The sequence below is a fragment of the Rhineura floridana genome, chromosome 4 (assembly GCF_030035675.1).
Source record: "Rhineura floridana isolate rRhiFlo1 chromosome 4, rRhiFlo1.hap2, whole genome shotgun sequence".
Taxonomy (NCBI): Eukaryota; Metazoa; Chordata; class Lepidosauria; order Squamata; family Rhineuridae; genus Rhineura; species Rhineura floridana.
Window position 1 is genome coordinate 142,626,201 of NC_084483.1, and position 20,803 is coordinate 142,647,003.

General features: G+C 44.0%; 2 protein-coding genes across 6 annotated transcripts in view; one reads left to right on the forward strand and one right to left on the reverse strand.

The window, feature by feature from the left end:
• ADSS2 (adenylosuccinate synthase 2) overlaps positions 1-13,960 on the reverse strand; it is a 50,226-nt gene extending 36,266 nt beyond the window's left edge. For 3 of the 5 annotated variants that reach the window (XR_009762351.1, XM_061624625.1, XM_061624623.1), the window contains exon 1: positions 13,604-13,960. Coding sequence is in view for 3 of the 5 variants with exons in the window: in XM_061624625.1 (XP_061480609.1) it covers positions 13,604-13,771 (168 nt within the window). In the remaining 2 variants the exon portion in view is untranslated. Of the gene's footprint in view, positions 1-6,901; positions 6,980-13,096; positions 13,300-13,603 lie in introns of those variants that run through there. The other 2 variants (XM_061624626.1, XM_061624624.1) reach the window with 2 other exon arrangements.
• Positions 13,961-14,033: 73 nt separating this feature from the next.
• Positions 14,034-20,803, forward strand: part of CATSPERE (catsper channel auxiliary subunit epsilon) — a 236,210-nt gene continuing 229,440 nt past the window's right edge. The window contains exons 1-2 of the mRNA XM_061626112.1: positions 14,034-14,341; positions 20,117-20,165. Coding sequence (XP_061482096.1) covers positions 14,259-14,341; positions 20,117-20,165 — 132 coding nt within the window. The 5' untranslated portion in view covers positions 14,034-14,258. The remainder of the gene's footprint in view (positions 14,342-20,116; positions 20,166-20,803) is intronic.

Below are 20,803 nucleotides of genomic sequence, written 5' to 3' on the forward strand. Positions count from 1 at the left end.
AGGCTGATGAGTGGTCTATATTACCCTCTTGGGGGCCAGAATGTAGGAGACCCCTGACCACTCGAAACAGCTCTGCTGGTCGGCTCCCCGCAGACACAATGGTGGCTGAAAAGAATAATTTCTTTGCTGCCCGCACTGCCATGGAGTAGGCCTTCAGATAGGAGCTAGCCCATGTTCAGTCAGACTCGCTCCAAGTCTTCCGCCAACGTCGCTCTAGTCTCCGTCTCATTTGTTTCATCACCATCAGCTCCCTGGTAAACCAGGGGCCTGGTTTGGCTCCATTCCGTGAGAGGGGACGCTCAGGAGCGATCATGTCCACTGCCCTGGCCATTTCCCCATTCCAGAGGTCAGCCAGAGCTTCAACAGAATCGCCTGCTGAGGTGACAGGAAAAACCCCAAGAGCTCTCCGGAAACCATCCAGATCCATCAGCCTCCTGGGGCGGACCATCCTAATCGGTCCCCCACCCCTGCAGAGGTTTTGAGTCCCAGTGAGTCTAAACCCAACCAGGTAGTGATCTGTCCATGACAATGGAACTACAGAGAGTTCTTCCACACCAAGATCACCATCATCCCATCCAGCACAGAACACAAGGTCCAGAGTGTGGCCAGCAGCATGACTGGAACCAGATATTACTTGGGACAGACCCATGGTTATGATGGAGTCCATGAAATCCTGAGCCACTCCCGCCAGAGCGGTCTCGGCATGGATGTTGAAGTCCCCCAGTACAACAAACCTAGGTGATTCCAACACCAACCCCGAGACTACCCCAGCTAGCTCAGGAAGGGAGACTGTTGAGCAGCGGGGTGGGCGGTACACCAACAGAATCCCTATTCTGTCCCGGCCACCCAACTTCAGATACACACACTCGAACCCTGAAGACTGTGGGATAGGGCACCTGGTCAGCGGAATGGTATTACAATAGACCAGTGGTTCTCAACCTTTTTTGCTCCATTCCCCCCTTTCACCATTGTTCAGAATATAATTCCCCCCTTCCCAAGATAGTCTAAGGTGCATTCCAAATAATATGCATATAATATTGAAAATCTTTTATTTTTTTCTATATTAGTACATATACATTTATTTAGATTATTTTTATAGTCGAGTTTTACAAATTTAATAGCAATAGAAAATATTGATAGATTTTAAAACTTGAACAAAATTAGTTTTTTTACTATTCAGAACTAATTACTTAACAGACTAAAGTTACTGAAGCATACTTCAATGAACAAAAAGTTCAATAGAATTCCAGGGTAATGTAGTTTATTTTATTCGATGAAGATTACAGTCAATGAGAAATCTGTGATTGTTTTTTCTTTGCCAGTTCTTGGATATGCGGAGGAGTGCTTGAAAGGGCACAACGCAGGTCATTTTCAGCCTCCAATCTACTTTGTTGCTTCATTTTCATTTGCAACAAAGTTGAAAAGCCTGACTCACAGAGATATGTCGACACAAATGGAAGTAATGCATGAATAGCTTTCGGCCACTTTTGGGTAGGAATCGCACATCTTGGGCCAAAATCCTGTGATGGATTTCTCATCGAACATATCTTTTGCTCCCGAATCATTTTTCAGCTCCAGAAATTCATCTTGACAATCATCAGGAACTTTTTCAACTGACAATTTAAATGGATTACGCACTAAATCCAACTCTTCATCACTGAGTTCAGGAAAATAGTGGCTGAATTCATTTTCCAATGCTGCCAAATTTCATTTTTTGCAAATTCTGGAAGCATTTGTTCTTCACCACCAACAAGAACTGATGACAGTTTCTCAAACATTGCAACATTTTTGATCTTGACCTTTCTCTTCCAATTTTCGAGCTTGCTCATGTAAGCTTTCAAGGCATTCATGAATTTTATGATGTTTGTATTCCTTCCTTGCATCTGAAGATTCAGTTTATTCAGCTACTCAAAAATGTCAACTAAATAGGCAAGGCGCATGATCCATTCCTCATTATCCAGCCAGGCTAAAAATTCCATCTTACCCTGAACTTCAAAAAATAATTTGAGCTCATCTCTAAGCTCAAATACTCGCTCAGTTACGTTTCCTCTTGAAAGTCATCGAACATTTGTGTGGAAAAGAAGCAAATGATGGACGGCATCCATGTCAATACATAACTGCTTGAAAAGTCGTGAGTTAAGAGCTCCCCCTTTCACAAAATCCACAATTTGAATTGTTTGATCCAAAACCTTCCCTAATGGAGCTGGAAGTATTTTTGAAGCCAGTGCCTGACAATGGATCATACAATGAATGCCTTTCACTTTTGGAGCTCGCTTTTTCACACAAGTTTGAAATCCTGATTTTCTCCCTAATATAGCTGGTGCTCCATCTGTACAGCACCCACAGACATTATCCCACAAAAGATTTTCTGATTCAAAGAAAGATGAAACCTTTTCCAAAATATCTGAGGCCTTGGTAGTTGTTTCAAGAGAACAAAAGAGAAACTCCTCTTTAAATGAACCTGAGTGAACATATCTTGCAAACACCAGCAACTGGGAACACGATGCCACATCAGTCGATTCATCAAGTTGAATTGAAAATAAACCAAATGCTGCAGACTTGATCTCCTGCACACCCTGATCCTTGATGTCAATGGCCATGTCGTTGATCCTCCTTTGAACAGTACTGTTTGATAGTGAAACTGCTGCAAGTTTTTTCTCCAATCCATTTCCCAACACAATTTCCACCATTTTGAGAGCGCAAGGTTTGATCAAAGTTTCCCCAATTGTATGTGGTTTTTTCTGCTTTGCTATCTCCAGTGCTACAACATAAGAAGCTTCAATAACCTTTTCATTTTTTTCTTGGAACACCCCTGTTGAATCCAGCTTCATCTTTTTGACAGCATTCCCATGATGTTCAAAAAAGCTTTTGTCATTGTCCCTGTGTTGAGGATGAACATTCTGCAAATATTGCTTCAGCTTTGTTGGTTTCATAGAATCATTTGACAAAGCTTTGGTACAAATAACACATTGAGGCCTTTCTTCTCCATTGATGATGATGGATGTGAATCCATATCGAATATATGAAGCATCGTACCTTCTTTTTTTGACACTCATGATGGGCTCCAAATTCTGTGAATAAAAAACAAGAATAAGTCAAAGACTATATTACAAATGGAATTTTTCCACAATAAGTAAATATTAAAAACCAGATTTTAAAATTTAAAATTTAAATAATAAATTTTATACAAACAAGCATATAATTTTTATAAATTTGAACTTCCTTTAAATTTAATTGTTTTTCTTTCTGACATATTTAATACTAGCAGATGTTCCCGGTGTTGCTCGGGTTTTTGATATAATATAAATTATAAATTAAGGCCTATAAACGCACAAAATGAACCACGTGCAAACCAACGAAATCAAACAACTTAAGACACAGCAGATAAAAGTGTTCAGAACTCCAAGAGAAAAACAATAAAGCACACAGACACAAACAAACCACACAAAAATGTAAGAAAATGAAAAATAGAATAACGAATTAACCAAAAAAAGACAATATAAATGAAACACAATGAAAGAAGGCAGAAAGATATAATCGAGGATAGAAGCATAAACGATGAAAGAAATAAACAGCACAGTGAACTTACTACTCTCTGATACTCAAAAGAGAACTGGATCAAACCATCAGCGAACCAAATCAGGGAACGTCCCTCTCAGTAATGAATTCTACGGCTACACTGGTATTGTTTACTTACCGCCAAATCTACCAAGTCTGCAATAGCGCTGTCATCGGCAAGTGACGTATCTTTATTTGTCTCTCATAGCGTGTTGACATTTCGCGAGTGACGGTGGTGTTTCTCGTGAGGGAAAAATTTCTTAGTTTATATATTATAACAGAATTTCTTGGAGCACTTTCTGGTCTTTAAATAATAATTTAATTTTGCAAATGAAAATAATGCTGCATGTTCAAGAATTGATTTTAATGTGTGACATTCAATATTTATTTATTTATTTATTTATTATTTATTAGACTTACATACCGCCCGACTAGCAATAGCTCTCTGGGCGGTGGACACAGAAAATACAATAAAATCACATAGTATAATACAACAAAAACATATAAAATAAAATAATTTAAAAACAATCACAGCAGATTTTAAATTAAATTAACTTAAATTAGTATGCCTCGGAGAAGAGGAAGGTTTTAACTTGGCGCCGAAAGGATAACAATGTCGGCGCCAAGCACACCTCCTCGGGGAGACCATTCCACAGTTCAGGGGCCACCACTGAGAAGGTCCTAGATCTTGTCACCACCCTCCAGGCCTCCCTATGAGTCGGAACCCGGAGGAGGGCCTTCGTAGAAGAACGTAGAGTATGGGCCGGTTCGTATCGGGAGAGGAGTTCCGACAAGTATCGTGGTCCCGCACCGTATAAGGCTTTATAGGTTAATACCAACACTTTGAATCTGGCCCGGAAGCATATTGGCAGCCAGTGCAGGCGAGCCAGAACAGGTGTTATATGCTCGGACCGCTTGGTCCTTGTTAACAATCTGGCCGCCGCATTTTGCACTAGCTGTAGCTTCCGAACTGTCTTCAAAGGCAGCCCTACGTAGAGCACGTTGCAGTAGTCCAAACGCGAGGTTACCAGAGTATGAACAACTGATGTAAGGTCCTCCTTACTCAAATAGGGACGTAGCTGGGCTACCAACCGAAGTTGGTAGAACACATTCCGTGCCACCGAGGCTACTTGAGCCTCAAGTGAGAGGGAAGAGTCTAGAAGGACTCCCAGACTACGAACCTGCTCCTTTAGGGGGAGTGTAACCCCATCTAGGACAGGGTATGTATCCACCATCCGATTAGAGAAACCATCCACCAACAGCATCTCAGTCTTGTCAGGATTAATCCTCAGTTTGTTAGTTCTCATCCAGTCCATTGTCGCGGCCAGGCAACGGTTCAGCACATCAACACCCTCACCTGAAGAAGATGAAAAGGAGAAGTAGAGCTGCGTGTCATCAGCGTACTGATGACAACGCACTCCAAAGCTCCTGATGAGCGCTCCCAACGGCTTCATGTAGATGTTAAAAAGCATGAGAGACAGAACCGACCCCTGCAGGACCCCACACTGGAGGGCCCACGGTGTCGAGCAATGTTCCCCAAGCACTACCTTCTGGAGACGTCCCGCCAAGTAGGACTGGAACCACTGCCAAGCAGTACCTCCAACTCCCAACTCCGCGAGCCTCTCCAGAAGGATACCATGGTCGATGGTATCAAAAGCCGCTGAGAGATCAAGGAGAATCAACAGAGTTACACTCCCTCTGTCTCTTTCCCGACATAGGTCATCAAACAGGGCGACCAAGGCCGTCTCAGTGCCAAAACCAGGCCTAAAACCCGATTGAAATTGACTTTACTGAATGTCGCACTTTAAATTAAAAACAAACTACAATTTTACAGATTGTACATAATCTACAGGACATCACACTTTGCTGAATAGTGGTCCCAATTCCCCCCCTGGAACCCTAAAATTCCCCCCTGGGGGGGAAATTCCCCCCTTGTTGACAACCCATGCGATAGACCACTGCAACTCCACCTCCCCGCCACCCAGGTCTTGCCTGATGCTGTACAGAGAAACCTCGCGGGCAAAAATGAGAGAGATTAACCCCCCCATCTTCATCCAACCAGGTCTCTGTAATACAAGCCAGGTTGGTGTGCTCATCCAGTATCAGATCCTGAAAGATCTTATTATTCTTAAAGCATTCATATTTGCATTGATTTTAACAGAGTGCTGTAATCTGTCATAGTTTAAACACTGTTTCAGAACCAATATGTTTCAAAAATATGCAAATCCTGCAACACTTATCATGCACTAAACCACTAGTGCAAGACATTACTAAATGTAGCTGCTTTACTCTGGTCTCAGATACAACATAGTAATACTATGGCTGCCGCTACTTTATATCCCACCTTCCTCCAATGAGTTCAACAAGGTATACATGGTTCTCTAACTTCCCGTTTCATCCTCATAACAACCTTGTGAGGTAGGTTAGGCTGAGACTCTTGAACTGATGAACTTTAGATGCATAGGGGGAAGGGAACTTGAAAAGCTATCACAGTTCAAGCAGCATTTAAAAATGCAATCTATGCTGTACAAAATAAATGTCCAGGTTTGAGAAGCTTTATTATTTTCCTACTCAGAGGTTATTTAATAAGCCAGAGGTTGCCAACCCTTTACGGGCCCATTCGGAATGTTGAGAGTGCCGCAAACACCACGCCCTCTGGTCAATTCTCTCCTCCCTTGCCCAGTTCATACTCCACTAACACCAGGCAGGCAGGCAGAAAAAGTACACACACTCAAAAAAAATGTGATAGCCCAGAAAAAAATGGAAAAATCCAGGAAAAACTGAAAAAATGGGAGGAGTCCAATTTTTTCCAGACCATCACATCTCTCTCTCATGTGCACACATGCACGCGCACACACGCATGTGCGCATGCACACACACACAGCTTTTCCATGGGGTTTGGGTAAAAGTTGGATCCAGGAGAATTAAAATAAAGCCTCTTACATTTGCATGCTTTAACATGGGGTCTCTCTAAAAGGCTTAATGGACAATATAAAAACTGACAAATCACTAGGCCCAGATGGCATCCACCCGAGAGTTCTCAAAGAACTCAAATGTGAAATTGCTGATCTGCTAACTAAAATATGTACCGTATATTCCGGCATATAAGATGACTTTTTAACCCAGGAAAATCTTCTCAAAAGTCGGGTGTCGTCTTATACGCCGGGTGTCGTCTTATAGGTCGGGTGCTGAAACTTCCGAGCCGGACTGGAGAATCTGCGGTCGCCGCATATGGTGGGGGGAGCTCAAAAACGGCCGCGGCCGCATCCCCGCCGTATGCGGCGACCGTATGAAAGCAGCAAGGGCGGCGCTGTACAAGTACGGTAGAAGAAAATCCACTCACCAGGATTCGTGGAAAGAAGTGACTTATCGCGGTCCCGATGGCTCCTGAGGACTGCAGTGAAGCGGCACAGGCGCGCATGTGCAAGATCTGAGAGGCAGAGAAGGAGGTAATAGGATACAAGGGCGGGCCAGACGGGTGAAAGAGGCGTGTTTGCGCTACCGCTCTGATAGTCTTGGAGACAGGGAGGGCTGGGCAGGCAGGGAGAGCTGACCAATCCAAGCAGGCTTTGTATACAACAACCAGCCAATCGCCGGTAAGATACATCGCTTGCCATGATTGGCTGGTTGTTGTATACTGGGTACCACATACAGTACAGCACCAGTATCTGTACCTGTTCATACAGTATAGCACCAGTACATACAGTACAGTATACAAATGTCCAACAGTCAAAACCCCATCATGGCTCCACCAGCAAGAAGAAAGAAATATGAAGCCAGTTTCAAACTTAAAGTTATAAACTTTGCCATGGAACATAAGAACTGCGCTGCTGCAAGACAATATGGAGTAACAGAAAAGATGGTTTGGGACTGGAAAGCAAATGAAAAAGCATTAAAGAGTATGCCAAGGGGTAAGTGTGCATTAAGAAGAGGCACCCCACATTGGCCAGAACTCGAAAAACATGTAGCAGACATGGTGAATGAGCATCGCCAAAACGGTTATGTAGTGACACGAAATAAAATACGTTTGTTTGCACTTCAGTGGGCCAAATCTAACCCAGATCACAGCAACAGATTTAAGGCCACTGTATCCTGGTGTACTAGATTCATGGAAAGGCATAATATGGTACTGAGGCAAAAGACGAAAATTGCCCAAAAATTACCTGCAGATCTTGATAGCAAAGTAAATAGTTTCCATCGATACGTAATACAACAGCGCACTAAACATGGCTATACGTTAAGTAGTATTGGAAATATGGATGAAACTCCAATGAATTTTGATATGGTTGGAAATAAAACTGTCCATCAAAAAAGTGAAAAAACAATTTTAATTAAAACAACAGGACATGAGAAGTCCAGTTTTACAGTGGTACTAGGATGCACAGCTGATGGCGCCAAACTGAGACCAATGATTATTTTTAAAAGAAAAACAATGCCGAAACTCAAGTTCCCTGTTGGTTGTTTTATACATGTGAATGAGAAAGGCTGGATGGATGAAGAAGGGGTAAAGCTATGGCTTGATAATGTATGGAGCAGGCGACCAGGTGGACTTATTCAAAAACGTAGTCTACTGGTGTGGGATATGTTCAGGGCTCATTTAACTCCCAGCACCAAGCAAAGGCTTGCAAGACTAAACACAGATGCGGCAGTTATTCCTGCAGGATTGACATCGTTGGTACAGCCACTGGATGTGTGCCTAAACAAGCCATTTAAAGATCGCATTCGAGAATAATAATAATAATAAACTTTAATTTATAGGCCGCCTATCTAGCCAATCGCCACTCTAGGCGGCTTACAATAAAACATAATAAAATACAATAAACAATATAGCCAGTACAGTATAATACAAAATTACAGTATTTAGTAGATTGTTTTTACAGTTCTAGGACTAGTTCACCTTGGAAGTCTCAAAGGTCATAAAGGCCTGATGGAAAAGCCAAGTTTTCAGGCCCCGGCGAAATATATCTAGGGAAGGGGCATGTCGAAGATCCATTGGGAGGGAGTTCCAAAGCATGGGGGCTGCCACAGAAAAAGCCCTCCCTCGAGTCCTCACCAACCTAGCCACTTTAGTCGGCGGAACCGAGAGAAGGCCCTGAGTGGCAGATCTTGTGGGGCGGCACACTTTATGACGGTGGAGGCGCTCCTTCAGGTATACTGGGTCGAAACCGTATAGGGATTTAAAGGTTAATACCAACACCTTGAATTGAGCCCGGAAAATAACTGGAAGCCAGTGGAGATTGTATAACACTGGGGTAATATGATCAGAACGGCGGCTATTCGTAATTAAACGAGCCACCGTGTTTTGTACCAGTTATAATTTCCGGACTGTTTTCAAGGGTAACCCCATGTAGAGCGCATTGCAGTAGTCTAAACGAGAGGCGACCAGAGCATGTACAGAGCATGTGGGAGCTGGTGGACAGGAAGATAGGGTTGCAGCCTTTGGATGAGACGCAATTGACCCCAAGCTGCCCGGCACACCGATGAAACCTGGGCCTCCACGGACAGCCCGGAATCAAGGATCACCCTGAGGCTGCGGACCTGGTCCTTCAGGGGCAGTTTTACCCCATTAAACACCAGGTCAGTATTTCCCAGCCCTCCTTTGTCTCCCACGAGCAGTACTTCCGTTTTATCAGGATTCAGCTTTAGCCTGTTTCTTCCCATCCATCCACTCACGGATTCCAGGCACTCGGACATGGTCTCCACAGCCAACTCTGGTGAGGACTTGAATGAGAGGTAGAGCTGAGTGTCATCCGCATATTGGTGGCACTGCAGCCCAAACCTCCTGATGATAGCTCCCAGCGGTTTTACATAAATGTTAAATAGCATGGGAGAGAGGATAGAGCCCTGTGGCACACCACATTTGAGGGGCCAAGGGTCTGAAACCTCATCTCCCAATGCCACCTCCTGGTGTCTATCGGAGAGAAAGGAACGGAACCAGTTTAATACTGTACCTCCTATTCCCAATCCCTCCAGACGATCCAGCAAGATACCGTGGTCGACGGTATCAAAAGCCGCTGAGAGATCAAGGAGGACCAGGAAGGTGAATTCTCCCCTATCTAGTGCCCTCCTCATATCATCCACCAGAGTGACCAAGGCTGTTTCAGTTCCATGTCCAGTCCTGAAACCCGATTGGTATGGATCTAAATAATCCGTTTCATCCAAGAACAATGGAATGAATGGATGGTTAGCGGCGAAAAGTCATTCACAAAAGGAGGAAACATGCGTGCTCCACAGTTGGATGTTTTGTGCAAGTTTGTCATAAAAGCCCGGAATGATATTGATGCAGAAACAGTAATCATGTCTTTCAAGAAGTGTGGCATATCAAATTCATTAGATGGTATGGAGGACGACTACTTGCAGCAAGATGAAGAGGAAGCCGAAGCTGAGACTACACCATCTGATACGGAATTCGATCCATACGATGACTGCCTTACAAATGTATCACAAGATGTCATTGATATACTTATGATATCAGATGACGAACAGGAGGATTTTGAAGGCTTTTAAAGGGAAACTGTCACGCCAGCAAAACCTGTAAAAATACCGTAGCTTGCAGTTATGATGGGCGTTGCTAACTCGCCAGGGACTTGCTCTCTCTCTATTGTTTGTTATCTTCCTCCTATCATCATCAGTTCCAGTTTGGTTGTCAGCTAAGAAAACAAACAGCATGGCAGCTCCCATGGGTTTATTGTCTTATCCTTCCTTTCAGCTTTAGAGTGAATTAGGAAAAGTTTAATCCACTTGCACTGTTTTATGTTTACATGTTTGATGACAAACAGCCCTATGTTTATAAGTGACAGTTTTCCTGCTAAGTACCTGCATGTCATAAGCAGGGGTAGTCTTATACGGCGAGTATATCCCAAACTCTATATTTTAACTGGAAAAGTTGGGGGTCATCTTATACGCCCAGTCGTCTTATACGCCGGAATATACGGTAACTTGCCCCTTGGGTCCTCCTCCGTGCCTGAGGACTGGAAAGTGGCAAATGTAACACCAATATTCAAAAAGGGATCCAGAGGTGATCCCGGAAATTACAGGCCAGTTAGCTTAACTTCTGTCCCTGGAAAACTGGTAGAAAGTATTATTAAAGCTAGATTAACTAAGCACATAGAAGAACAAGCCTTGCTGAAGCAGAGCCAGCATGGCTTCTGCAAGGGAAAGTCCTGTCTCAGTAACCTATTAGAATTCTTTGAGAGTGTCAACAAGCATATAGATAGAGGTGATCCACTGGACATAGTGTACTTAGACTTTCAAAAAGCGTTTGACAAGGTACCTCACCAAAGACTTCTGAGGAAGCTTAACAGTCATGGAATAAGAGGAGAGGTCCTCTTGTGGATAAGGAATTGGTTAAGAAGCAGAGAGCAGAAAGTAGGAATAAACGGACAGTTCTCCCAATGGAGGGCTGTAGAAAATGGAGTCCCTCAAGGATCGGTATTGGGACCTGTACTTTTCAACTTGTTCATTAATGACCTAGAATTAGGAGTGAGCAGTGAAGTGGCCAAGTTTGCTGACGACACTAAATTGTTCAGGGTTGTTAAAACAAAAAGGGATTGCGAAGAGCTCCAAAAAGACCTCTCCAAACTGAGTGAATGGGTGGAAAAATGGCAAATGCAATTCAATATAAACAAGTGTAAAATTATGCATATTGGAGCAAAAAATCTGAATTTCACATATACGCTCATGGGGTCTGAACTGGCGGTGACCAACCAGGAGAGAGACCTCAGGGTTGTAGTGGACAGCACGATGAAAATGTCGACCCAGTGTGCGGCAGCTGTGAAAATGGCAAATTCCATGCTAGCAATAATTAGGAAAGGTATTGAAAATAAAACAGCCGATATCATAATGCCGTTGTATAAATCTATGGTGCGGCCGCATTTGGAATCCTGTGTACAGTTCTGGTCGCCTCATCTCAAAAAGGATATTATAGAGTTGGAAAAGGTTCAGAAGAGGGCAACCAGAATGATCAAGGGGATGGAGCGACTCCCTTACGAGGAAAGGTTGCAGCATTTGGGGCTTTTTAGTTTAGAGACATGATAGAAGAGTATAAAATTATGCATGGCATTGAGAAAGTGGATAGAGGAAAGTTCTTCTCCCTCTCTCATAATACTAGAACTCGTGGATGTTCAAAGAAGCTGAATGTTGGAAGATTCAGGACAGACAAAAGGAACTACTTCTTTACTCAGCGCATAGTTAAACTATGGAATTTGCTCCCACAAGATGCAGTAACAGCCACCAGCTTGGATGGCTTTAAAAGAAGATTAGACAAATTCATGGAGGACAGGGCTATCAATGGCTACTAGCTATGATGGCTGTGCTGTGCCACCCTAGTCAGAGGCAGCATGCTTCTGAAAACCAGTTGCCGGAAGCCTCGGGAGGGGAGAGTGTTCTTGCACTCGGGTCCTGCTTGCGGGCTTCCCCCAGGCACCTGGTTGGCCACTGTGAGAACAGGATGCTGGACTAGATGGGCCACTGGCCTGATCCAGCAGGCTCTTCTTATGTTCTTATGACTGTGAAAGACCAACCCAAATTGTGTTTGCATTTTTACAACTTTGTAGGGCAGTACAAGAGGTCAGGTCTCCTGCTCCCCTGGTGCATTCACTATAGCTGCCCAATTTCTCTGCTTTTTAAAGTTGGATAGAATATCTGTGGGCTATAGGTACATTCTTAAACCGCACGGGTTTTTGCATATTAGTGAATTTTTTTTATTTTCTAAGCACAGAACTCCTATTTCATTGCATTGCTTAAGGGTGAGGAAATGTTTCCAACCTGAGCATGTTCTGAAATATACACAATACAATCTACAGACCAAAGATCCAAAGAATTGTGTAGCCTTTCCCACCACCATCTCTTCAGTTTCTCTCTCCCCCACTGAAGAATCCTCCCATGATGAGCGTTACGCAGTATGAGGGACTGCATTTGTAAGACAATAACAACCAATGTTCTGTGCATGCATGGCAGAGCTAAAGCATGCACATAGTGCACTTTGGATGCTAGCCACAGTCTTGGTGGCTATTCTGATGTAGACTGTAGGACCGTTATCCGATCTTTGGAGTATCTCAATTTCCATCAGAATCATCTAATGAAAGACAGCAGATATTTTAATGATATTTTTTCAAATGAATTTAGGATCTTAGTATTACCTATACTGTTTATACAGCACTATCCATGAATATGTAAGAATTTAGCAATACCAGATACGTCATAAGAAAAAAAGCAGAAATCTTTACATGTATTCATCAAATATGTGCAGTATCACACAGATATGTACAGTTTTTGAAAAACAAAAGAACGTTATTCCTTCTTTTTGACAGCACACAACAGGACCTTAACACCTGAGACAAAACGTTCACCTTTCTCCCTCCAATGAACTCATGATGGAACCTCAAGCCAAGACAACAGTCTCCTGGTTAAGGAACGACAAAGGCCTTGCAATCAGCCACTCGTTTATCGGTATGGTTTGCCCTATAAGATTCGACTGTGACAAAGCAGCCGCCGCTGCACTGCAGGGACCCAGAGGGAAAAGAAGTGGACGGCTCACCGGCGGGCAACATAGTCTCTCTTCACCCTCCCCAGGCGGGAAATGGCCGTAACGGTCGGAGAAGAGAGAAGAAGTAATTAAGGAAGGAGGGAAAGAAGGAACAGGTAGCTGCTGTCGGTTTCCTTTCACAAAGCAGCGTCGTCGAGGGAAAGCGGGGATTCGCTCGGTTTCTCGGGAGGCTCCTGGTGCTTCTAAGGAAGCAGCAACCCAGCACAGCAACAACAATGGAGAAAGGGCGTCAAGGGGAAGCGGGAAAGAACCGGCTGTTTGGTAAACGAAGGAGAATAACGAAAGATATATTCGTACTGACTGTTAGCTGGTTTAAAGCCCCATCGAAGGCGGGGGAAAATACTGGGTTTAACTAGAGCGCAGTAGTTACTATAGAAACCAAGGCGGCGGGAAAGAGCACGATGACGAAGGATCTATTCTATTGATTCCCTCCCCCAAATAAATTGCGCCTCCGGGAGAGTTCAAGGTGACTCCATCTCGGCCCGCTGGGCTTCTCACCTGGCATCTGCAGACAATGTCCGCGTCCTGCGCCAACAGATCCACCACTTTCCCTTTGCCCTCGTCGCCCCATTGTGCTCCCAGTACCACGGTCACTTTATTCCCGGGATGCCGGGATGCGCCCCCGCCATTGGGGATAGTGGAGAGCAAGGAGCCGCTTTCAGACATGGCTCCCGCAGGCGAAGATTTCCGTATTGCTCTTAAGACACATGCGAGATACAGATGAGGAAGCTGCGCGCCCGACTCCACCGGCGACGACTACTTCATCCCCGCCTTCTCAAACAATTGCCGCATCCAGCTGCTGCGACTGCCGCCTACCGGCCTCTCTTTGACATCCTTCTCCTACGCATCTCAAGGGCCCACCCCCTCATCTGCATAGTATAAAAACGCCCGTTTAATGCCCATATATAGAAGAAACTACGTTTCCCATAGTAGGAAGCGGCTGACTCCTCAGAATTGTCGTGAACTGTCCGCAGGCCATCCTGGGAAATGTAGTCACTCTGGTCTTAGCACACCCTGCGGGAGGGGGCAGCCCGCTCACCCCGGTGAGGCAATCGGCCGCAGTGTTTCTGCACTGCCATTGGCAGATACGAAACGAGCGCGAGAGGGCGTCGGTTACTAACCGCCGTTTGGGGACGTTTATTGGGCGGCACCGATGGCGCGCTTTTTCTCCCCGCTTGTTTGGGCCGGGCCCCTGTTGCTGTACCTGTGGTTGAGCGGATGCTGGGCAGTGTGGAGGTGCGGGAGAGAAGGGTGTTTGTGAAGAGGATGGCAGAGGTCGATTCAGGGGAGAGGAGAGGGGAGGGGTGTCATATCTGAGGTAGCGAGTGGCCCTCATGATGATCACAGCTCATCATGTGCCCACACGAAGAGTAAAAGTAACAGGTGTGAGGCAGAGAACACTGTCACGGCTGGCCACCCTGAGGCCTGTTACCGTGGTTTAAAATGGATGGCTAACCTTTTTGAGCCTGAGGGCCACCTTGAGGGTTAGCCATCCCTCCCAGGGCTGTATGCCAGCGGTGGGCATGGTGAAAGTAGACATACTAGCCAATGCACTCTTACATACAGACCACATACACATTGTGGGAGGGGGCGGACAAACGACAAACACTCTGCAGAGGTGGAAAGATAAACATACACTCAGCAAAGGATTGGAGATTCCTCTCGTCCTTGCCCAATGTTGTGATGGGGAGGGGAAAAATCAGTTTCCTGCCTTCTAAATAGTAATAAGGGCATAGGAGGGTTCCTAGCCCTCTGCTGTGATGGGGAGGAAAAATATTTTGCTTTGCTTCCCCATTGCAGCCCTGGCCTAGGAGTGTCTCATGATATTGTGAAATGTGCATTTCATGACTTCCAGGTTAGACTACTATAACATGCTACATGTGGGGCTGCCTTTGAAGACTGGTTGGAAACATCAATTGTTACAAAAGATGCCCTCCCAGCTACATGCTGGAACCAGGAGGTTGGATCCTTAAACCAATATTATGTCAGTACATTTGCAAACTCAGTTCAAATGCTGGAAAGCCCTAACAGTTTGGGAATGGGTTGCCTTAAGGACTGCCTGCACCTATATGAATCCAGACTATATAAATGAGTTGTTATAAATCTGTATAAAATGGGTTTTTTGTTGGTTTACTGGCTTGTGTGTTCCTCAGATAGAATTGGATGTTTTAATTATTTTAACTGACTTCACTTTTGGGATTTGTGGATTTATTTTTGCATGCAGTTTGTAACCTGACTTGAAGGTAGGGTTGCCAGGTTCAGGGCCTGAAACTGATCCTGTATCTTTAGGAGAAGAGAAAGTCAGCCAAGTGCAGGTGTTCTTGCAACACTCTAATGGGAAAAACCACAAGGTGGAATTTTTCCTTCCCCCTGCGCAACTTTGAAAGATACAGAAGACCTTTTGCAGGCCGGGCCTGGCAACCAAGAGGTCTTCTGTATCTTTCAAAGTTGTGCAGGGGGAAGGGAGAATTCCACCTTGTGGTTTTTCCCATTAGAGTGTTGCAAGAACACCTGCACTTGGCTGACCTTCTCTTCTCCCAAAGGTACAGGATCAGTCTCAGGCCCTGAACCGAGAGCTTGGAAGTAACTAGTTACAAGTAACGAATTACTTGTAATTCATTACTTTTTTGAGTAACGAGTGGGTAATTCCTTTACATTTTGATTGTAATAGAACTAGGAGTAATTTTACTACTTTTGTGGAGTAATTGTAACGTTTCCAGAATTACTTTTGGGCATTACTTGGGGGGGGGAGCAGTGGAAGTCTTCTGCTCCTCTGATTTGTGGATGAAAATCCTGTGCCTCAAACTGGGCTTCTCTGCAGTGTCGCTCTTTTCTCATGCTCTGTGGATGGGCAGGAGGCGACGAGGGAGGAGGCGGAGAGTGAGACGGGGTGGAATGGAGAAAACAATTATTTTAAAAAATGGATAATGGTGAAGAATGAAGTGGAGGGGAAAAGGATCTGGAGGTCAAGAATGGATAAAGGAAGAGAAGGAGGCAGCAGCAGAATGGAGATAAATAACGAGGTGAAAGATGACAACGTGTGTGTGTGTGTGTGTGTGTGTGTGTGTGAGTGTGAGTGTGTGAGTGTGAGTGTGTGAGAGAGTGTGTGTGTGTGAGAGAGAGAGAGAGAGAGATGTGTGTTTGCACTTGGCACACAAAGTGGCCTCCACCACCCACTCTGGCTACTGTGCTGCATTTGCAGTATTTTAACTTTTTTGCATCTCATGGGAAAATGTTTGCTTGAGTGAGTTGGGGGCAGGGCAGGGTCTGGGAGGTGGTTAAGTGAGAGAAATTTGGCTGGCTGGCTGAGTGGGGGTGTTGCACTTGGTTTGGCGTGCAAAGATCTGAGTAGTGCCCTCAGCCTCCCTCCCCACCACCCTTACCAGCGGAGAGACCACCATTGCTATCTTAGGAATAAAAATAATTATTCTATTACCTCTGTATGTGTTTGTTTTTTTTTTAATGTTGTTTTAGGCTACTTAGATGTGCAGCAGCCAAGGCCAGCACCTTGTAGGTGTTTTTTTTTAAGTAACTGAAATGTAATTGTAGTGATTACTTTGGAAGAAAAGTAAAGTAATCCGTTACTTTCAGAGCAATTGTAATTGTAACGGTAATTACTACTTTTCTGGGCCATGTAACTGTAACTGTAATTTATTACTTTTTAAAAGTAATCTTCCAAGCTCTGCCTGAACCTGGCAACCCTACTTGAAAAGCTACTTCACCTAAAAAGTGGTCTAAAAGCCCTTTAAAATAAATAAATGAGATTGCTTTCTATTTGTTATCTATAGTAATAAAATACTGTGAGGCTGGCATGCTTTAGGGAAGAATTGTACTTTGTGAGGAAAACACAGGGTTCTCTAATTCATGTTTTCCTAATAAGGCACTTGAAAGGGAGAATTAGCAGGCAGTGCTTAACATCACATCTGACATTTCCCCTGCTAATGCTTTCTCAAGCCATTTTGATCATTTTCCCCATCTGGATTCGAAACTGGAAGGTTGGCAGGAGTGGTGATGTTGGGAACTTCCTTGCTCATTTGTCAGCCAGTTTCTCTACAAATGCTACCTCCACCTCTGTCAAGAACAAGCTTGGTCAAAGTAAAATGGCCCAGCCTAAAGGGATTGTGGGGAATATTCTGCATAGGTTCCTGGGATGCTCTAAGCTGGGAAAAATCAGAATGTCTCATATAGTCCAGCTGCAGCTCTTTAGCCGAGAAGGGAGGCAACTGAATTTTATCTGTAGTACCCGGTACCAAGATCAGGTGGCCCGAGTAGCCATAAATTAGTAGACCTGGCCTTGTGGTGAACCCTCAGACTATTCCATCACCCAGAGGTGTCATGATTGGCTAACTGGCCCTCTTGCTGTTGTTGGGCAAATTCCCATAAAAGGGGCTAGCTTTCACCAAATTGTCCCATTTCATCTTGATTTACCTATGTGATGTTTAGTGATATAAGGAGCCAAGGGGGGGGAACCGGCTCTTATACTTTTCCTGTTTGCGAGTATTCTAGCTTAGGCTAGGTAAATTTTGTTATTTTCAGTTTGTGTTGAACTTTCTCATTGTATTTTGTCTCGGTGTTGACTATGCCTAACTCTGTTTCAGAGTATTGGGCTTAAAGGAATGTGTATGCTGCTGTTTTATATGCACTTTTATTATATTTAATAAACTATCTCATGTTACTTGGTGTGTGTTACTTGGTGCTGTAGCTTTAAAACCAGTACCTTGACTACAAAGCTACTGACTACTGGATTGGATTTGGCTGGAGGCTCCAGAGCAGTGAGTGAAAAGTTGTCTCTTGCTGTTAGGTGTACTGCCTTCAAGTCGATTCCGACTTATGGCGACTGTATGAATAGGGTTTTCATGAGGCTGAGAGGCAGTGACTGGCCCAAGGTCACCCAGTGAGCTTCATGGCTATGTGGGGATTTGAACCCTGGTCTCCCAGGTCGTAGTCCAACCCCTTGGTGCCCTGAGTTCCCCTTGATTCAGGGTAGGAAACCAAGTTAAAGGGTAGTGGCAGTCTACCTACCTTACAGGACCCCTCCCTGGTAAGGAGAGATACGGGGGTACCTTGTCAGGGACAATTGCCCTGGGTTTAGAGGGTTGGCCCAGGCAACTTTTTGACAATCTCCGTAGGTGTCATTTTTGCATTATGGTTTTAGAACATATTTGTTAAGATAATCTTGGACTGTGGAAAATCCTTTGTAGACCTGGCAATTACATTATTTATCATTAATAATAATATTTTGTATCATTTACACTGAAACCTCTAGATCAGGGGTTCTTAAACTTTCTACCCCCAGGGTGAATATGAGACAGCTGAAAATTACTGAGGTCCACTAGTCATAAAATAGTGATGCAGGGGCAGATGAAGGCAGAGTTTGGCATAATAAGATGACAATTACTGATACAATTTTCCACTGGTATCTAATCCTTTGGAAATTGCTATTTTTTTGCCACAATGGTTTCCTTGTGGCAAGGAGTTCCATAGCTCAGCTTTCCTCAAGCTAAGTACAGACATTTGTTCTGAAGGGGCTGTGACAGCCTACCCATTTTAAGTAGAATTTGCTCATCCAGAGACACTAAATGGAGAAGATTTTATTTTTTCCCTTTCCTACCCCCTTATGGCTTTCAAAGAGTTTTAACTCATCTGCTCTAATTTGTTCTCCCATTCTGCAGTCACAGTCAACTCATGCCTTCTCTCTCTCCAAACTGCTAGATTTTTTCATCCCTTCTCCTTAGTCCTTTTTACATTCACTTCTTCCTCCTATAACAGCTTTCCTCTTTCATCCCCTTACTTTCTACCCCTAGTTTATTTTTTAAAACATTTTTTATGATTATTATTAATTATCATTCTTTTCCCCCCTTCCCTCCTCCCTCAATTTTTTCTGTCTCTTGGCCACCTTTATTGAGTATGCAAGGAGTTGCTGGTGCTGGCACTGGTTTAGCCAAAAGGCTATGGCATGGCTAGGGGGTGGGGCAGACTGTGGCACTGAGACCCACTTGAAAGTGGCTCAAAGCCTGCTGATGGGTCCTGCCCCACTCTTTGAGAAATATTGCTGTATGTGATTTACATGGATAAGAAATTTTTGTTGCTAAAATATGTTGGGACGTGGCTCCCTACATATATATCATTCGGTGTACATAGAGAATAACTTCGTTAACAAAGCCATGTTACCTTGGTGGGGAGATGAAATGCAGACAGATGAACCACATTATCCAATCTCTGCCAAGTTTGTGAAGGAAGAAGTGAGGGCAGAGCAGCATTTTTCTTTCTTTTGCCATTTCTGGCTTTTGTTTGCTCCAGGATGCCACTGGCCTGATACAGCAGGCTATTCTTGCGTCCTTTCGCAACCAGTTTGTCTCCCATTGTTTCCAGTGGAGGGGAAACTGCATACATACAGGACTGGCATATGTTTTTTTTTCAGTGGAGGGGTGTTGCCAGGGGCCCGAGAATGCTATGAATCCTTTAGAGTCATGCCTTCCCCAGATCTGCCTCTAGCAGGCATTCTTGTTGCCTCTACCAACACTGAAGATGCAATGTTGGTAAGGCGAGGGTTGTAGAAGTTTCCACAGCAGCAGGGAAGGACCTCATTAAATCAGATCTCCATCTCTGAGGGCAGACCTCTCTCCACTCTCAGAGAGGGATCTGAAACATCTAATGGCCTTTGGTATGCCCTCCCTAGAACAATAGGGTTGCAGCCTTATCCTGTGAGATCAATAGAGAGGCCTTCAAATAGTTTCTCATTGTGTGTCTGTTTGGCCTACTCTAGGGTAAAACTGCCCCAAATAGCCAACAAACATCTATATATAAAGCAGACAGCTGGGAATTGTAATTCTTTGAGGTAAAAAAGAACTTGTAATAAGTCAGACCAGGGATCCTCAAGTAAGCCAAGACATTTAAATCACAAACCAGGTTTAGTTTATAGTATAGAGATGTGTGTGTTGAGTTTCATAATGGGAAACCATGCTTTTTTGTGTTGGTTAATGAATACCTTGGTTTTAATTTTTTTTTCAGATATACAACTAGAATAGGACATTATATTCTATTCACTGGAAGAACTACTGTAAGTACTTCATGTTTAAGACTACTATTAAATGAAAGGTTTGCAGTTTTAAGGCTTATTCCTCAGATTCCTACGATGGTCCTAGTCCTAAATACTTTTGGGTAGTTTTGGTTTCACAGTTAATTACACTTTTAAATTTGTGTACCCTAGGGCTCAGCCCTGGAGTCCATTGTTTGTGTGTCAGGGCTGAGGCCTGGGAATGTCACATGGTAACGAAGAACAGAGTGCCTTGAAAATGCAGAGAATACCTTCCTCTCAGTAAGTAATCAATCATAGGAAATCCTTTTACTGGCACACATCAGATATGCCTGTGCACAGGTGCCCATGACCCTGTATCTTACATGTGTCTTCACAGAAATAATACTGTGGGAGATTATCAATAGTAGTCTTGGGATCTTTATTGGAGATGATTGTTTACCACAGATTTTACCAGAATAAAACCATCTGGTTGACCACTGTGAGAGCACAATGCTACACTAGATAGGCTTTGATCTGATCCCACAGGGCTCTTTTTATGTTAGTTGCTACTTAGTTACTATTGCAGAGATAGAGGAAAGAGGCTAGAGGTGAGGAGTCACCTTGTATGGGAAAATGGGGTGGATTCCTACACAGTTTAGCTCCAAAAAGACTGAAAGAAC